Below are 18,920 nucleotides of genomic sequence, written 5' to 3' on the forward strand. Positions count from 1 at the left end.
GGCGTGTGATGTGGGGGGTCTGGGGGGCGCGGGTGTGACATGGCCGGGGGGCTGGGGGGGCGCTGGAACGGGCATGGGGGCGTCAGCTCCCGATGCCAAGCATGCATGCACCCCACCTGGGTGCGGCCCCAGAGGACGGACCGCTGACGTCCCCTGCAGACACACACACGCACTCTGGGTGACTCTACTTCTCACACCAAGCTGGACGAAAGCCTGACGTCTGTCCAGTCACTGAAGTGTGGCTTCTTCACGCAGTGGATGCTGCCCAGGGGTACGAGTGAGGGCCACAAGCCGGGAGAGAATTCTGAGCCAAAGAAGCCAGGCCCCGAGGGTCCGGTGTGGGCTCTGGGTGGGGGAGGAACGGGCTGGGGGCCGATGTGCATGAAGGTCACCACATGGTCTCTGCAGACGACCAGCCAGAGGGATGCAGGCACCTGAGTCACTGGGAGCTGCCTGCCCCACGCTCACAGGGCTGTGTGAAAGCTCACCGGGGTGCTCCCCTCGCAGGGTTTGGGCTGTGTCTACACTGGCACAGAAGCCCCTCTGGACGGTAGGGCATAGAAAGGTGAATGGACAGACTGGGGAGCCGCGGAGGCATGGGAGGAACCCCAGGCCCCGGGACAGGCAGCTGTGACGGCAGGAAGGCCTCGAGACGGGGGCACGACCCTGGCTCGCCCTGTGGCCAGACCTGACCCCCCAGGGGCCCTCCTGAGAGGCGCAGGAGGCCAGAGTGCAGAGTGAGGGCGGATGGGAGAGGCGGGAGAGGCGGTTGTGCAGGCAGGGGCCCCGGGCCAAGGATGCCACCCCTCCGGAGGCCGGGAGAGGCCAGGGCTCTGGCCCGGAGCCTCTGAGGGACCTGCCCGCCCACACGGAAGCTGGAGACCAGAGGAGGACGAGAAGCGTTTGTGTCGTAAGCTGCTCCGTGGTGCTTGCTGTCCTGGGACCTGCAGGGCCCCCGCCGCTCACCCCCCGGGCCCACCCTGGGCACCGCACATGCTGGACGCCCCGACGTCCTCACTCAGAGTGCAGCTGGCGCCCGCAGTGCTGTGGCCCCCAGGCCGAGCTGAGCAGAGATGCCCGCACCCTGCGGACGTCCTGTGGGTCCGGCGGGCGGGTAGTCCGCAGGGCAGCACCCTTCGGGGCTCCTGACGCGTCCGCACGCTGGAACCGAAGGAGGGTCACCTGAACCAGTCTTTCCCCTTCAGCTCACCGCGTGCGGCTCACACACCCGGGCCGGAAGCCGCGGGCTGAGAGGCACACACGTGTGGTTTCCGCCGTGAACGGACCACCGTGACAGCGTGTGTGGCCTGTGTGAGTGGGGACAGGTGGGAGGCACATGTGCTCCCTGAGCCTGGGCCTCCTGCAGAGAGCGATTGGCCCCACCTTCTATCCTGGGAGGAGCCCAGCACGGCCAATGTGGACACCGCAGGGCCCGAGTCTGCAGTGAAAGTCGGAATTCAAAGCCGGCTCCAGGGCAGATGCTGGGGACCAGCCCCACACCTCGGCGGTACCTGCGTGTTTGCACACCGTGAGAGCGGAGTGTCGAGTGCAGCTGCATGGAGCAAGCGCCTGCCCTTGCCTCCCGCCCCGTCCCACCACTCTGCTCATCTCGGCCCTGACCTGGGGCACTTCTGAAAAAACACCATCTGTCGGACCAGTGGTGGCCATGTGACAAATTCAATACCAGATATTTAGGAAGCTTGTGATTTGAGAGCTTGGAGGCGGCCTTTAAATTTGCTGCTTCAATAAGCACACGAACGAACCCGCATCACGCATGCATTTCCAGAAACGGGAAAAGTGAAGCCGCTAAGACACCTTCCATGTCATACCAGGCCAAGAAAACATTACAGCCAGAGAAATTTATTTTAAAATAGAAACATACGTACATTAAGCTTTTAAAATAGTCAAATTTTAAACAAAAAGGAAAAAAGCCATTTGATCCCAGTCTCTAAGGAATGGATTTAAAGAGCCGCTGGAGCGCTCACGGCGCGCGCTGCCCACGGTCAAAGCCTGGTGCGCGGGCGGCTGTCTGCCCGCTGGGGCCCTTCTCAACCACAGCACAAAGGGACTCGGGAGGTGACGGGACACGTTCAGGTTTTGGCAACGCAGATGAGGTAACGTCCAGGGATCTCGACCAGAAGCAGCCCAAATACTCAGCCAACAACCCAGCTCTGCCGTGCAGCGGCCGACCCCACGTGGCCTGGGCGGCGACTCAGTCTGCGTGGGCCTTCCGCGGGGGCTTCTCCTCATAGGACTCCCCGAACTCGTTCACCCTGCTCTTATCCACGGGATAAAGCCTGCAAGGACAGGAGCGCCCTCAGGCTCTGCCATCTGGGAAGGGGCTCGGCTCCTGGCAGTGAGGACCCAGCGACCCCACGCTGCCGCGGGGCAGGGATTCAGGGATCCTCTCGTGCCCGCCTGTTGTTGTGTGTGTGTTTTTATGATCAGGACGGAGCTCTGTGCCCGAGGCAGATCAGAGGCCCAGGGCAGCTGAGCAGAAGCAGAGGCGGGTGGGGGCACCGCCCCCAGGAGACCCGGCCCTGCCCTGCCAGGCCCACAGCCCTGGGGCGGGGACTCCCTCTGGCTCAGCCAGACCCTGCCGGTGAGGAATGGTGTCACACTGCGGGGAGACGCGGGCCGGCCGGCCCCACACAGCTGCACACAGACCAACTCATCTCAACTGGGAGAGAAGGATGGTCTTTCCCGCACGCACACCACCTCCCTCCCCATGGGATGAGCAGCACGGGCGTCCGCCGCACTCACCATCGCTGGTAAAGGTACACCAGGAACACCACGTCGTCCCTGAAGCATGCCAGCCGGTGAGAGGTGGGCATGGTGATGATGAAGGCAAAGACATCATCGATGAAGGTGTTGAAGGCCTGCCAGGCGGGACAGGGGAAGGTAGGGGCACGGGCCGTCGGGCTCTCCCGAAGACACCCGCCCCGCGCACGGGCCCCGTTCCCCCTCGTCACTGGCAGATCGCTCAGCACACATGACGAGTGACCGCAGGTGTCCCAGCGACACCAGAAGGGCAGAGAACGAGCAAGTGCAGGAGCACACTGGATGCCCGGGGAGCTGGCCCTGCTGCCCCGGGGCGCCCACCTTGCAGCGCACGCCCGGGTCTCCGCAGACTGCGAAGACCAGCAGGGGCTGCCCTGAAAATACGGGCCAAGAACGCGGCGGCGTCCCCGCTCCTCAGAAAACGAACAGCACAGCACATACCGTCTCCCCTGAAAACCGCACAATGCTACTGAGGCCCGGTCCAGGCTGCTCAACAAGCACGGAGGCCCCACGGTCCCAAGCTCCACCCGTGTGGGATGCGCCACGCGGGGACCACCCTCACGGCAGCCGGACGGCATCTGTGGACACGGGCCCTGGGGGCAGGTGGTGGTCTGTGCTCTGATGTGTGTCACCAAGAGGAACGTGGCTTTTAATTCAAGAAAACGCCTTCAGCCGGTAGGACAGTCCACTGTCCTTAAGTCACCACCATGGTACACGCGGCTCAAAGGACACGCCCCCCCGGCCCCCACGAAGTGCCACCCGATGGGCGTGTGAGCCCTGAGGAGGCGCCAGGCCGGGCACTGACCTTATAGGTAAAGGCCTTCCAGGGCAGGTGCGCCACCGACTTCATCTGGGGGACAGGAAAGATGAGGCAGATCAGCGGCCGGCCACGCAGAAACCACGGGTGAGTGCGTGGACGGGCCGCAGTCTCACCTTGTAGTTCACAAAGAGCTGGGGCAGCATGAAGAGGAAGCCGAACGCATACACCCCTGGGGAGACAGAGAGCAGGCTGGGACAGCCGCGGTGTCTGGGCAGGAGAGCTGATGCCCCGCGGCCCAGCGTCCGTCCCCACCTACGGGCAGTCTGCTGGCTGCCCCCTCCCGCCACGCCCTGCAGCCTGCTTCAGGCCCTGCCCACGCACTGCGGCAGCCACTGGGAATCACACCTGGTGGGAGCAGCGGGCGGGAGCCTGTCACGGGGCTCTGCGCAGAGAGCCCAGGCCGGTCAGGGCCAGCCTAGTGGCCAGACGACCCACCCACCCCTGCCAGAACGTGGACCCGGCCCGTGCACAGGGCTCATGGGCCTGGCGGCGCACTGCGCTCTGGGGCCTGCTGCTGGGGCCTGCCCTCAGGAAGCGTAGTAGACAGTGTTGTTTCCTGCCGCCCTGAGCTGTTTCCGTGAGCAGAGAACGCACAGCTCAGGACTCTGTGGCCGGGGCAGCCTGAGTGGGGTTCCCGCAGACAAACCAGGCATCTGGGGGCCCCCAAACGGAGCACGGGCTGCAGCAAAGGCCCTGCCCGCACAACCTCAAACCAATGGGGCCCCGTGCAGGAGCCACGAGGAAGCTGTGGAAATGCTGTTGGTGGGACCGAAGCCCACGACTCACCGTTGACGAAGCTGTTGATGAGCCAAGAATACCAGCTGGAAGGGAAAGACCAGCGTCAGCGCGCCAAGTCCCGCGTCCCCCGTCCCTCTGTGCCTGTCGCGTTGGCTAGCAGCACGGTCGTGGAAACCACGTCACAAACACCTGGGCACTAGCAGGTGCCGGTCGGGGGACCTGCGCAGATAGTCCTCCCCCCCGGGATGCAAGCACCAGGTCGCGGCGAGACCTGCCCTGGCAGGGTTCTCCGTCAGAGCGGCCGGCAGCATGAAGACCCGCGCTGGGGTCCAGCTCTCAGGGTCACGTCCGCACTCAGGGGCCGCGCTGCCTTAGCCAGCTTCCCCTTGTCCAGACACATCCGCCCTCGTCCCAGACCCCAGGGCCGTGGACGCCCGTGGATCTGTACCTGCTGCTTTGGGAGAAGGCCTGGGGGGGGTGGGGCACCGCATGACGGCCTCGGCGCCCTCACTGCAGGCTGGGTCCTTGGTCCTGAGGTGCCGCCAGGTGAGGCCCCCCTCCCCATCCACGCTGCAGGGGCACGAGGCACAGCGGTGGCCCGGGACAGAGGCCGAGGGGCGTCCCCAGGCGGATGAGCAGTAGTGGGGCTGGGCAGCACCCTACCTCTTGTACTTGATGTTCAGCAGGGAGTAGACGGCGCCCCCGATGCATAGAGGATAGAGCAGGTAGGACAGGTACTTCATGGCCTGCCAGGGAACAGGCAGCCCCTGTGAGGAACCCACGTGCAACGGGGGAAGACAAGCAAAAAGGGCAAACGAGCCACGACTCCAGGGAAGCGGGCGTGCACGGTGCTGGGACGGCGGGCGCCCAGAGGACGCACAGCACCAGGAGCGAGGCCGGACGGGACGCGGACGCTTTCAGCCCACTGGCCTACGGCAGACCAACGATGGGCCCGCCGCTGCGCTCACTGGAGCTTTTCTGTGACGCCCGTACCGCCTGGGCCCAAACAGGCACCAGCGAAGCAGAGTGTGGCACGGTCCCCGCGCAGGAGGCACGTCACAGCCAGGTGACAGCTTCAGCTGTGCCCGCGGCAGCGCCGCCGGCCTCAGGGCACGGCGCGTCCCCCGCAGGGGTCACCAGTCTCACGACAGAATGTGCCGCCCCAGCACCCACATGGACCACCTGGGACAGCTTGGCAAAGGTCCCCTGCAAGGCCCGGGACGCGGGGAAGCCCCAGAGCCTCCTTCCCCAGGTCAGGAAGCCGAAGCGGCAGGTGCGTTGCCCTTGGGCGCCAGCGCGCCCCCAACCACCCCCTGCTGCCTACCTGAGCGTCGTACTCCTCTGTCTTCCTCTCGGACTTGCTGTAGGTGCCGAACTGTCACAAAATCCAACAGAGCCCTGTCAGTCACCTGACTCCGGCCCGAGCCGCAGAGGGACAGCCGGCCGCAGTTGCGTGAGGCGCACCCCGGGTGCCGACCCCGGGGCTCCAGTCTCCAGTCAAATCGCTCCCTGCCCCCTCAGAGCCACCCAGGGACCCAGAGAGGTCCCCACGGGCCAGAGCGAGTGCCGCGTGCGGCAGAAGCACACCCGCGAGCACGTCCCCTCGCCGGGTGCCCCTCCTAGCCTCTATGCGGTCAGCTCCTAGAGCGACGGCGCTTCCCCTGCGTGCCCCGCGCGGCTCTCAGATCAGTGACGGTGGAGTCACCGAGGGGCTACAGAACAGGACAAACTGCGTCCTGCTGCTTAGTTTCCCGTCCTCGACGGTTGAGAACCTGGAAAGCCGGGGTGCCGTGAGCCCCGAGGTTCTCCTGGAACGGGTCCATCACGGCAGCAAAAGCTGAGCGCCCAACTACAAACCTCAAACTGACACCACCCCCAGCCCCCGTCGGGCCGTCAGCACAGCCCGCACTCTGTCCCCGACGGGAAGCCCATGTGGGTCCAGCACTGGCTGCTGCCGGCAATCTGACGCCGGCCCCACCAAGGGAACTGCAGAGCTGCGGCAGCCCCAGCCTCCACCCGCGTGCTCCCACCTCCTCGTCTGCTGGGGGCCTGCTCTGGGCCGGAGATCAGCCACGCGGCCGAAGGATCACTGGCCTGAGTGTGGCGTCTAACCAGAGCGCAGCTGGGAGACACATAGGAGACGCTCTGGGACAGTCACGTGGGCGGACCGGGGCGCAGCGGGAGAAGGTGGGCTGCCGAGGGGGAGGGGCGCAGTCACAACACAGAAACCCCCACCTGGAACTCGGGTCTCAGGCCTCTCCAAAGAATGGTCATCTTCAAGGCCTTTTTCACTTTCCACAGCTGACGGCAAAAAAAGAGAAACAGACATTTAAGCTCTGGGACCAAGGAGTCCCCAGAACTCACCACTGGAAGGGGACGGGCCACAGCATCTGCCCGCTCAGCCCCTCCAGCCCAGCCCGACCGCGCCTCACGGCCTGAGTGCCCGACCAGCGAGCCTGTCTGCCCATGTGGACACCGCCCCTCCTCTCTGCACCCAGGGAACTGGCACTCAGCCCGGCTGTCCTCCTCCAGGCCAAGCCCCCTTCCCAGCCCACCCCGCCTGCTTCCTGCTTTACCGGCACCTTCCTCCTGGTCAGCTCTGGGAGGCCCCAAGCCTCTGCCCTGAGTCCTGCCATTTCCAGTCTCCGGGGGACCCAACCCTTCTCACCACCTCGCTGAGGTGGGACCAGCACGGCACAGCCACTTTTGAGCTGGGTTTCCGCACGGTGACAGGTGGCTACGGGAGGGTCCCTGCCCATGCTCCCTGACGGGCAGACCAAGCGCCGTCTCCAACCTGACCACCGTGTGGGCCAGCACCCATGGGCAGGGGCACAGGACCACAGCCGTGGCTGAGGCTGGGACAGGGCAGCACCGGAGGCCAGAGGAGGACGTCCTGGCCCACCATCCCCTCCGCTGACCCTGTGTCCCAGCCCCACCGCCGTCCTCATGGCCTCTGGCCCCAAGCTGCCCACCCCAAAGGATCCCTCTCCTGAGCCCCACACAGCCAGGGCTGCCACAGGGCGCCACGCTCCTGGACGCCACGTCCCCCACGTGGCTCCCTGCAGCAGCGAGCACAGCCCAAGCCGGGCGGCTCTGCGTCCAGCGGGTTAAATACATCCCGCAGGCGGCTGTGACGGCGGATGCTCTCTGTAGCCTCGGCGGCCCTCCCCGTGTCAGACTCGGCGCGGTGCTGAGTGCAGGGCCAAGGGCTGCCGCGCAACTCACCTCGATGGCGGCGCCGATGCCCGCAGGGACCAGCACCAGCAGGCTCGTCTGCTCGTCCAGCAGGAACAGGAAGACGACCACTGTGCTGAAGCAGCGCCAGAGCACTGGGGACGGGGCGGGGGTGGCAGGGCGCTGTGTGGGGGGCTGGCCCTGCCCCACTCACACCCCACGCACCCCCAGCCCCACCTGTCGGCCCCCGCGCACGCGCCCTCACATCCCCCCGACGCCTCACACGTGCGTACAACCCCCACGTGCAGACGTGAGGCCTCGTGTGATTCACCCCCTCCGTCCACTAACCCGGAGCGGGGCGGGCGGCTGTGCAAACGCCCTGCAGGTGGAACGCAAGGTCCCCTCAGGTACAGAAACGCGCACGCGGTGTACTCGCAAACACACTAGCATGCCGAGAGCACCCCAAGACAGGTTCTGGGCAGGGATTAGGACTCGCTTCCTGGGACTCCCATCACCCTTTCCTATTTCTACACCAATTCCGCAATAAACCAGTCTCTCTCTCGAGAGCTATACTTCCTCCTTTTAAGACCCTACTTTATGAGACAGGGCAGCTCACTGATGCGGCCCTGCTGCTTCCTCAGTGCTTCCCACCAAAGGAGCAGAGCCATCTGCCAGGCGCCAGCTGGGGGGGGGGGGGCGCTGGCGGCCTCCGTGGGCACGGCCCTGGGGACCCACAGCATCTCCTGCCCGCCCTCCGCTCCCCGGGAAGGGCCAGAGGAGGGGGCAGGACTCAGTGGGGGCCCTTGTCCACTCTGAGGACACCAGAGAACAGAAGAATCTGAGACACGGACGATGTGGGGCCACCCTAGTGGCCTAGACCACCCCTGGGCATGTCATTGCTGTGGGAGAAAAAGAACTGCCCCCTTTGTCTGAGATGCACCAACATGCACCAAGATCCGGTGTCTGTCAACGCCAAGGCGGGCCCTGGCATGCAGCCTCCATCGCCTTCTGTCCTCTGAGGTCACAGGCCTACCTGACATTCTCTGGGATCTAGAGACGGCCCCTCCCCAACTTGTTAGCACGCAAGATCCAAAGGCGCCCCTCCCATACGAGCAGGCTCCCCAGCCGGCAGCTGTCAGAGATGACCCTAGACTTCAAGTTCCGAAATGAACCTTAAACACCTGTCTATCAACCGTAGTGTACGCCCTGGGAATACCCAAAACCCCTGAGAGCATCTACCTGCTTTAGTGGACATTCCAATCATGCTCTTCTTCTTTTTCCAGAAACTGATGTCGTTTTTAAATGCCAAGAAATCAAACAAAAGCTGCAAAGGAAAGAGCACAGCAATTTGCACCTCGCGTGGTTCCTACAGCTGCTCCTCACCGAGTGACTGCAGGTGCGCACCGGACTCGGGTCCCAAGGACACAGCCCGACGTCGCCAGGCACCACAAGCCCACGGCCTCGTGTCCCATCTGTGACCGTGCCAGAACCGCAGGGCGTCTGACAGCAATCGTGGGCCGCATGCCCGCAGGGACGTCCACATACTGCCCTCACCAGGTCCCGCCGGCTCTCAGCCGGAGCGCAAGGGTGCGCCGTGTCTGCCTCAGAAGCACACGGGCTCACTCGCAGATGCGGACCTTCTGATAAAAACCACTGTTCCGTGGCTCAGTTCTGCAAAGTTGCAGCTGGGCAATCAGGATGGGCTGCAGTAGGGCTCCCACGCCTGCCCTGCAGCCTACCTTGTCTGCCCCTTCCCAGCCTGACCTCAAAACCAGCACTGCGGCTGCGTGGGGGTCAGCTTTCCTCCCCAGGTGTGAGACTCTTTGTGCAAAAAGGGATTCTATGCAAGAACTGGTTTTCTAGTATTAAAATCACCGTGCTAGAATTACACAGAGAAATACTTGTATTGTAAAGTTCTCCATGAACCTCAGATTCTGGATTTCTTTCCAAAACGGCCTCCCAGACCAGCAGGTAAAACCCCAAGTCCTTCAGGGGGTCAGGGACCCAGGTCCAGACCCCCTCTCCTGAACTGGGAGAAAGGACAACTGGGGCAGGACAACCTCAAAGCCTCAGGTCCGCCAGGCCATGCAGACCCCCGGCTGCGGACAGAGGGTGCCCGCAGAGCCACCAGCCCAGCGACCACTCACGTGAAATGCTGCGACAAAGAAGGTCAACGCTAAGAAATACAAGTTGGTGTCAACAAAAATGCCTTTGACTTCATCGGCGTCTTTCTCTGAAAATCCTGAGAGGGAAGAGGAACCACAATGCAGGGTGAGCGAGGTCAGCAGCACCCATCGCCGCACAGTGGACAAGCTCGGTGCCCGGCATGCACAGCCAAAGCCCAGCGCTCTGACGGGAACTGGGTTAAAGCAGCACACCAGGAGGGGCAGGGGCCACTCTGAGGACCGGGAACAGAAGGTCACGCCCGTCCCCTGGTCCCGGTCCACTGCTGCCCTCACCGAACTGCTGCAGGGAGTATACAGCGTCCTGCATGTGGATCCAGAAGCGCAGCCTCCCCAGCGAGATCTTGTCGTAGGACACGGTGAGGGGCAGCTCGGTGGTGGAGCGGTTTATGACCTGGCAGGGAGAACGGCAGTGAGAATGTGCCCTTCCGAGAACCGGAGCCCGCCCACCTGGCCACGCACGCGGCCACGGCACACACGCCACGGCGCATCCTGTTCTGCACAAGCGGAGGCTCACGCTTCACACCCGGGCCCCACGGAGTGACAGTCTGCTCCCTGGCCCGGTGGTTCCTACCTCCCCTCTGGCCTCCCTCCTCCTGGGGGCCTCCTCATGAAGTGCTCAAAGCTTCTCTGAGTGACGAGCCTTGTCCTCTCAGCCACCCAAACCTTGTGTGTGTCTCAGAACCCGTGCCTGCTCGTCCCTCTGCCCCGCCACCTCGACATGAGTGGCGTCAAGATGCCCAGGGACCTGCTCTTGCAGGTGGGCTGAGCGTGGGCCTGGCGGAGCCTCACACCTCTCCAGAGAGACTGAAGCGTGGGGTGCAGGGCTGGGCACGCCTGCCCATCCGGGGACAAGAGAAAGCCTCAGGAAGATGGGACACTTGAGCTAGGTGTGTGCAGGTGCAAGGAGCTGTGGGAGTGGGCGGAGGCCGCGCCTGGCAGGAGAGTGCGGTCCCAGGGTCTGGAGGTGCCCGGGCTGCAGTGCCGTGGGGGGAGGCCCCCGGCACGCAGGGCACTGACTCCCCACCCCTCTGGGGGCCCGGTGAGTCTGTGAGCGCCACGTGCCAGCCACATCACATGAACACGGGGCTGATTCCGACCCTCGCTCGCTCAGCAAACCGTTGGCGGTGAGCATGTACGTCAGCAGCCCAGCAACCAGAGTGCGCCAGGACTGACCAGACACCAGGCCCTGGGCACTGGCATGAGAGCAGGTGGGCGCAGGCCAGGCCCACCCCCAGAGGTGCCGCTGTCCAAGCCCCAGCGAGCGGGCTATTCCCCAAAGATGGCGTTCTTGCCAGAAAACAGCTCTGAGACAAAGCAGTAACGTCACGAGAAGATGACGCAAGCAGCACTGGTGGTGTGTGCGTGTTTTCGTGTCTGAGGGGCAGCACCACGTCCCGTGAGGCTCCTAAGCCCACAGGACAATGGGGACAGCGCAGGTGCCCTGCAGCCTCTCCCCGCCGCTGCCCTCACACCTGTCAGAGCAGCACCAGGCCCTCAGCAGCAGGGACCACGGCAGCTCTGGGGCCACGGAGCACTGCCCGTCCGCTTCGGCGGAGCTGGCGTGGCCCAGGTCTGCACAGAGCGCCGCAGCATGCTCCAGGAGACGCCGGGGGGCCAGCGACTGCCGCTCTGGCCCAGGGGCCCCGCGCATGCGGTCGGCCGCCCAAGGAAAGCGCGGCGCCCCACGTGTTAGGGTCAACAGTGCAGTGACGTCACTTCCGAGCTCCTTGGCAGCAGGAGGTGGCCGAGCTGGGGCAGGCGGAGCCCCATGTCAGGCACCTCTTTTCCCGCTCACTGCCGTACACCCCACAAGCACCCGAGCTCTCTGTGCCCCAGCTCTCATGTACGGATGAGGAGCACGGCCCCCCGCTTGGTAAATGTCCACAAATGCCGCGGACGTGCCCAGGAGCCACAGTGCAGGGCGGTCAGTCCAGCTGTGCCCAGTGAGGCCAGAGACGTCACCCGTGACCCTCAACAACCCCCATGACACAGACCGTGGAGACACACCTCCACAGGCTCGGTGCCTGCTGCAAGATAAGTGACCCTCCCCGGTAACCATCTTGTTGTCATTATTGCCCCAAAGTCAGCTGCGTTTCACGGACCCTCCGATCCACCCTGGAGGGCAGGGTGTGAGTTCCCTTCTGCTTCCACGCTCAGCCCTGGCCCTGGGGGGAGGCCTATAGGCTCCAAGGGGACAGTGACACCGCGTGGGGCCAGCCCTAAAGGGAACATTTTGCTCAGGACCCACCCTGAGCCATTCTGCACCTTCGAGCCAAACAACTAGGGTTCAACGGAACGTTCATGAGCTGTTCTGAACCACACTTGGCTCTCCCACGAGCTCTGTGTACCAGCCATACAGAACCTTCCCAGATCCTTTCACCAAGGGAGGGCACAGGGGCTCGGGGAAGGAGTCAGAGGCAAACCCAGAGCACCCCCTTGCCAAGTCAGAAGCACGCGGGTAAGTCCTTGCGGCGCCACGGCAGTCCAGAGGGAGGGATGCTTACCATGAGGTCCTTTACCCGATTGCTGAGCTGGTCAATGAACAGGATGGGGAGGTAGTGCACAGTCTTCCCTAGCTGGATCCTGGGGGAGCCAAGCAGTTTTCAAAGTCACCGTGAATGCTTTCACCATTACAGGAACCAGACACAGCGGAGACGCTGGATGTACCTCAGAGAAATCCCACCCAGCGCTCCGCGTGCCTCTGGTCACACGATCCCAGGACACACCTTCCCCACGGAAGCAGAGGGGTCTAACCAGCCGCCCTTCCCTGAAGTCACAGCCATGGGAGGGAAACCCCAGTGGCCACGGTGTGGAATACCATCCAGGCCATCAGAGAGTGATGAGCCCATCTATGCCTGGACACGGATGGTCCAGGGATGCAGAGTCAAAATGGAAATAAAAACCCACCCGCTGTCTGTACCTTGGGGGAGGCAGGGGCCAGGGGGGCTTTTCATGACTCTTCTGTACCTTTTAAGCGTCTAATTATGCGACTGTTTTGCATACTCAAGAATGAAATTTTAATTTTATTTATTTTTAAAGATTTTTTTTTTTTAAATGTATTTGACAAAGAGAGAGACAGAGAGAGAGGGAACACAAGCAGGGGGAAAGGGAGAGGGAGAAGCAGGCTTCCCACTGAGCAGGGAGCCCGATGCGGGGCTCGATCCCAGGACCCTGGGATCATGACCTGAGCCGAAGGCAGACGCTTAACTGTCTGAGCCACCCAGGCACCCCTGAAATTTAAATTTTAAAGAAGAAAAAACACTTGTGATGATACCACAGTTACCCTTACATGTGAAGAAGGAAAACAAATCTCATCACAGCCATTTCTAGGAACTGCATGACCATCGGTATCAGAATAGTGGACTCCCCGGGCGCCTGGGTGGCTCAGACGGTTAAGCGTCTGCCTTCGGCTCAGGTCATAATCCCAGGGTCCTGGGATTGAGTCCCGCATCGGGCTCCCTGCTAGGCGGGGAGCCTGCTTCTCCCTCTGCCTCTGCCTCTCTCTCTCTGTGTGACTCTCATGAATGAATAAATAAATAAAACATTAAAAAAAAAAAAAGAATAGTGGACTCCCCAAAGAATGGAGATGCAGGGCAGTCTAAGTTGATTAAGCAATTTTAACATTTACGGTTAACTCATGATGCTAACATAACGATCTAAAGACCACTTTTTTAAGTTAACTTAAGCAAGTCGAGTTAAAGCAAAACACGGAGTCCTAACGGAAGTAACCAGTACGCAGACAAGACAAAGGTCAGCATGACACAGCCTCACATGCTGGTGGCAATCTCGATCACAAGATGTCGAGAGCGGAGGGACAAGGTTGGGGTGCTCCAGGCAGTCCTGCAGGCCCTTCTGGGCCTCTTATCACGGGGTGGCTCAGGGATGCAGCGGTGGCCCATCTGCTCCCACAGGCGTCCCCCACCCCCCACGCCAGCTCAAGGAGTGCACGAGCTATGCTGGACGCTGGGCAAGTAAACACGCCCGGCGGAGCACCACTTCTGCCTCCTCCCTGATGGGACCAGGAGCACTTACATCTTCATGTACCGATGCACATCGGCAGGCAAGGAGGCCCCGTCAAAGACGAAGTCATCCACCATCACATTCAGTGTCAGTCTTGGTCTCCAGTGAGAAACAGGGTCGTCCAGGGCACTCGGTGGCTTCTTCTCTGCTTCTATCTGCTGCTAAAGGAGTGACTCAGCAGGAAAAGCCCGGTGCTGGGGGGAGGGGCACTGTCCCCAGGCCCAGTCTGGGGAACCACCACCACGTACTGACACAGCAAGACCACGAAGCAGTGCCTGGCAGAGTATGGGGGACCCACAGCTGCCCGCTCCACCAGAGTGACACCCCTCTCTTCCTCCTCTCAATACAAGCCAGGGGATCGCTACTTTGCAACACTGACTCCCGCTTCAGGTCTTCAGCCTGGGTTGACCCACTTCTCAGGGATTCTGAGAAGGGTGAGTCCTGGGACATTTGCAGGAGGTGTAGGCACTTGGAACTAACCGCCCTGTGGCTGGCAACGAGACTCAGCTCCCAGACCAGGTCTGTCAAGTCATCTGGAGGACAGATGTCAGGGTTGGGCATCAGTCCTAGAGTGAGCTATATTCAGCCAAGAAGCTATGACTGCCAGGAAAATCTTCCATATCTAATTGACACATTCTATGTTACAGGATCATTTCATGTACCTCCCACCTAAACAGATGTGGTTCAGCTACAGTAGCTTAATTTAAAAACACTTTTCCAAGTAATACTAACAGCAAATGTTTATTTGGCATCTGTACATTCCAGAGACCCCCTTCACACCTCTAAGATCCACCACCTCACTGACACCCCAGGAAGGCCCTGAGAGGCAGAGCCATACTGTCCCAAAAAAAAGGAGCTGAAGGCATCTTTCCAAGGGGACACAGCATGCAGCAGGCTCACAGACACTTCTGGAAAGCTACCATATTTCTCGTTTATAAATGACCTCACCTTCCAGCCTATATAGACTCAAATACCACAATTCCTTTGCTTTATCCATAGCTTCGTTAGTAACCACCTAAGAGATTTCCAGTTTCCTTGTACACGAAGTTTTCTACAGATACAAAAATGTTTCCCATACGAGTCCCTCTTTCAAGACTGTGAACAAGGTAAATACCGAAGGATCGTCCTATCCTACGTACAGTGCAGTGAGTCTCCCAGCTGCAAGTGAAGCCTGCAGCTGAGCTTTGCAGAAGGGACGCCCGCTGGGGGGCACACACGCTCCCTGGAGCGTGAGAGGGCTCACGGCCTGAGAAGAAATCTATCACTGGGTTACTTAAATTGCATGTAACTAACTTGGGATAAAATCTGTCTGCAAACCCAAGAGAACTGGCTCAGCTGTAGGACAGATATGTGTGCCCATTACATCAAACTGCTTCACTTTCCAGTGGTCACTGCAGCTCCAGACACAAGCCGCACGTGCAGAAACGTGTGTGCGAATTCCAAGGGGAGAGTGCAGGCTTCATCGGGCCAGTGACCCCATGCACTCACCTGCGTGGCAGATTCCCCAGTGAGCAGATTGACCTCTTCCGGCTTGGGGACCATGTAGGTAGTCAGAGGGCTCACCAGGTGCACCTGCTTCCCATCATGCCACGGCAGGATACCAGCATGATGGAGGAAGATGTAGGCATACAACGTCCCATTGTTTCTAGTTTTCTTTGGTACAGAAACATTAACTGTCCTAAAACAAAAGAAAGGACTGTTTTCCAACTATGTGCCTGTTAGGTTCCTCACGTAAACACACAAGGCAGACTACCCCCAAGTATCTTTATAAGTGACGCTGCTTCAAATTAATTTTAGCTTAGAAGTACTAGAACTGAAACCCACCTGCCAGGACTTACTGAAATCCCAAGTGCTGGCTTTCACAGACCGGTCTCTGTGGACGTGGGCAGCTGTGCTGAACACCGAATGCACCTGCCGTTCCTGCCTCGGTCTCTCGGCGCTCAGAGAAGTCAGTACCTGGCCCTGGTCATGGCTAAGGTGGCCAGGCGGAGGCCGACCCCAGACTCACTGCTTCCCCTGCCCCCTGCACTGCCTCCCACCGCTCTCGAATGGGGCGGGCTGGCCAGAGGACGGACCTTCCAGCACATCCCACATTCTCGTTACTCCTGTCTGACGCCTCCCAGACACCTCAGGGGAGGAAAACAGACTCCTGACAAGCAAGTTGCTTTTTTTTTTTAAGATTTTTATTTACTGAGAGAGAGAATGAGATAGAGCATGAGAGGGGGGAGGGTCAGAGGGAGAAGCAGACTCCCCGCCGAGCAGGCAGCCCGATGCGGGACTCGATCCCGGGACTCCAGGACCATGACCTGAGCCGAAGGCAGTCGCTCAACCAACTGAGCCCCCCAGGCGCTCAACAAGTTACTTTTTAAGTTACACTCACTGAAATCTTAAAAACTAGGACCATAAAATAAATACCACTTTTAAAAGTCCCTCTACAAATTTGAATATTTGCACCACTTCATCTATACAGTTATATTTAACTATAGTTTTCTACAAAACTGTCTTCTCCACCTCATTTCTTTCCAATACAGTGACCTCACTGAGCTACGCCGGCGACGACGAGACGAGCTGCTCGCTGTGGGGAATCACGAACGCCTTCTGTTCCCCAGGTCGTCCCCACCTCAAGACCTCCTGCTTTGGAAACTCTATGGCCACCGCCTCGCATCCCACAGCTGGTGACTGTGGCGTGAGCTACTTCCTGAGCGACAGACTCGTCCTCTGCTGCTCTCGCACAAAGCGGAAGTGTGCCCACAGCCCACACGGAGCACAGTTAGAGTCTCCCCCCGCGCACAGCGCAGGCTGACAGCCCTTCTCCGCGGTAACCTCCTCACGCACTCAACACTGCCCTTCCCACGGCCTCCAGGTAACCCGCGGTCACCCACCGCTGGCACACGGTCCCAATCTTACCTCTCAAATTTTGACTCCACGTCAAAGTCTTCCACGTTCAGGACCAGATCCACGTTGTTTTCAGCACCAAGGTTGGACCGCGTGGTGGTGTACACGCTGAGCTGGAAAAGGACGCGCACGGAGTTAGGGGGCAACGCCCCGGCAGAAAACCCGCTCCAACTGCGACCCCCGGGGCGGAAACCTGACCGCCCACACACGGGGAGAGGTTTCGTTTCCCTCCCAAGCAGCAAAACGGCCCCGGGACAGCAGTTATTAGGCCGGGTCGCAGACTACAACAGGGCAGGGTCCGGGCGCCTCCGGAGGGGAGACGAGGGGCAGCGGGCAGCGCTGCGGCCTTCCCGGAACCCCCGTACAGGCACGACCTGAAGGGCGCGGGGTCGGCTCGGCAGGAAGGGCCCCGGACCCCGCGCTCACCTGCAGCTTGGGCCTGCGCGCCAGGTACGGCTGGATGCAGCTACCGTCGCTGGCGCACGGCCGCGTGTAGACGATGCCATACATGACCCAGCAGGTGTGCGCCACGTACACCACGAACACGCCCACGACCAGGCTGGTGAAGGAGCTGCGGCCGCTCCACATGGCGCCGCCGCCCCCCGGGCCGAGCGCGGCGCCCACTTCGGCCCCGCCCGGCCCGCCTCGCGGCCGCGGGCCCCGCCGCCCGCCCGGCGCGCTGCCGGCCGCTCTGGCCGCCGCCGCTCACGCGAGAGCCGCCGCGCGCCGCCGCCACCGCCGCGGAGGAACGAACCCGCCGCGCGCCACGGGCCGCCGGCCGCCCTGCATGCTCCCGCCGCCCTCCGACCGATCTGTCGCCCCGGGATTCGCCGTCCGGCGGCCGCTTCCGGGTCCCGTGCCGCCCGCCGGAAGTGGGCGCGCCGCGCGGCCCCCTGGGAAACGCAGTCCGGCCAACGCCGCTCACGCACGCACGCTCGCGACAGGGGCGCGTCGCACGCTGGTGACGTCTCCTGCCCGCGCCGTCCTCCCGGCGTGCCTCGCGGGGTCCGGGGGCTTGGGCTTGGGCTTGGGCCTGGGCCTGTGGAGGGCGGGGTTGTCGCGAGGGGAGCGGGACGGGGAAGGGCACAGGTTGGTGAGGCGGTCGCGAGGGGGCGACGGGGGTCGGAGGGCGGAGGGGGCGCCGGGTGGGGTCGGAGCGGGGCGGGGCTGCGAGGGGGCGGGGCGGTCGGGGGCGGGGACATGTGCGGGGGACGGGCGGGGTGGGCGCGGGGCGGAGCCTGGGCAGGGGCGGGGCGGGGCCATGGGCAGGGGGCGGGCTCGGAGCCGCCACGCAGGGGTGGCGGGGACCCCTGGGGACCGCCCCAGTCCGGGGCCGCCAGCGGGACCCTCCACCGCGGGGTTGGTGCTGTCCGCAGGCCCGCCGGACCCACATGGGGTGAAATGTTAGCATTTAGGAACCTGGTTGGAGGCGATACCAGGGTTCGTGCCATTGTTGAAGCCCTTTCTATTTCTGGAGTTGCGGCAAAATAAAAAGTTACAGAAAAGAAATAGTCAACAAACAACAATTAAAAGGCGCGATTTCACTGGTTATGTTGTTTCACTACAAACCCCGCGGGGGGGGCGATTTTGAAGAAACAACATTCCTGGAATAAAAGGGTCTCCGTGCAGCGGGGCGGGGGCGGGTGGGGGCCCTGGCGGAACCCCCCACCGTAAGGCTGCCTCTGCTGGGGTTGGGCAGCTGGGGAGTCGCAGGAGGGCGGGAGGCCAGTGGCGCTGGGACCTTCTCCGGGGAAAGCCTCCCGGTCGGCCCTGGACAGGCACGCGCTCTGCCTGGTCCCATCAAAGTTCGAGAACCCTCCATCCCGCGGAGCTCCGCAGCCCATAGTTCAGCTCTCTGCAGGGGCATTCTTTTCTCTGACATAATCAAGAACACGGCAGGCATTTCTGGAAATGCTAGAAGCTATTCATGACCCAATAAACTGCTTAAGCTTTTCGGAGGAGGGGGCGAATTGCTTCAGGGTGGGGGTCTCAGGGGGCTCGCGATGGATAGGAGAGTGACTTAAGCAGAGACGGTGGAGGGGTGGAGGCCTCCCAGGAGAGAGGGAGCTAAGCTGAGTGCAGGGGTGGCTCTGGGCCACCTGCTCCTTGGATCTGGGCCAGAGATTTGGGGCCATTAGGGACTTTTCCCTGCTCTTACACCCTTATGCACTTAGTTATTCTGCTCTGTAGACCCCACTCGTGGCCCTATTGGCTCAACCATTGGAATGGTGTGTCATAGGACCACCTCTCCCGTCTGTTCTCTGCTTAGCAAACCTGCCTCCTTGTCACCCTGAGTGTGAACTCCA

The 18,920-nt window shown here is 61.8% G+C and overlaps 1 protein-coding gene across 6 annotated transcripts; it reads right to left on the reverse strand.

The window, feature by feature from the left end:
- Nucleotides 1-1,844: 1,844 nt before the first annotated feature.
- CLPTM1L (CLPTM1 like) lies at nucleotides 1,845-17,468 on the reverse strand. 6 transcript variants are annotated; one of them, XM_078066534.1, is made up of 18 exons: nucleotides 17,041-17,468; nucleotides 16,627-16,727; nucleotides 15,208-15,397; nucleotides 13,732-13,874; nucleotides 12,204-12,282; nucleotides 9,973-10,090; nucleotides 9,661-9,755; nucleotides 8,753-8,837; nucleotides 7,565-7,668; nucleotides 6,575-6,640; nucleotides 5,664-5,714; nucleotides 5,003-5,085; nucleotides 4,388-4,422; nucleotides 3,715-3,770; nucleotides 3,587-3,631; nucleotides 3,223-3,374; nucleotides 2,764-2,879; nucleotides 1,845-2,297 (listed from the first exon to the last, which is right to left on the reverse strand). In XM_078066534.1, the coding sequence occupies exons 1-18, from the start codon at nucleotides 17,200-17,202 to the stop codon at nucleotides 2,269-2,271; spliced, it is 1,710 nt and encodes a 569-aa protein (XP_077922660.1). In that variant the 5' UTR covers nucleotides 17,203-17,468; the 3' UTR covers nucleotides 1,845-2,268. The 6 variants fall into 6 exon arrangements, with proteins under 6 accessions (XP_077922660.1, XP_077922659.1, XP_077922658.1 ...); XM_078066533.1 differs by having other exon boundaries at nucleotides 13,732-13,877; nucleotides 17,041-17,467; XM_078066532.1 differs by having other exon boundaries at nucleotides 13,732-13,880; nucleotides 17,041-17,467.
- Nucleotides 17,469-18,920: the final 1,452 nt, after the last annotated feature.

This window comes from Halichoerus grypus, chromosome 2 (assembly GCF_964656455.1).
Source record: "Halichoerus grypus chromosome 2, mHalGry1.hap1.1, whole genome shotgun sequence".
In the NCBI taxonomy this organism is placed as follows: Eukaryota; Metazoa; Chordata; class Mammalia; order Carnivora; family Phocidae; genus Halichoerus; species Halichoerus grypus.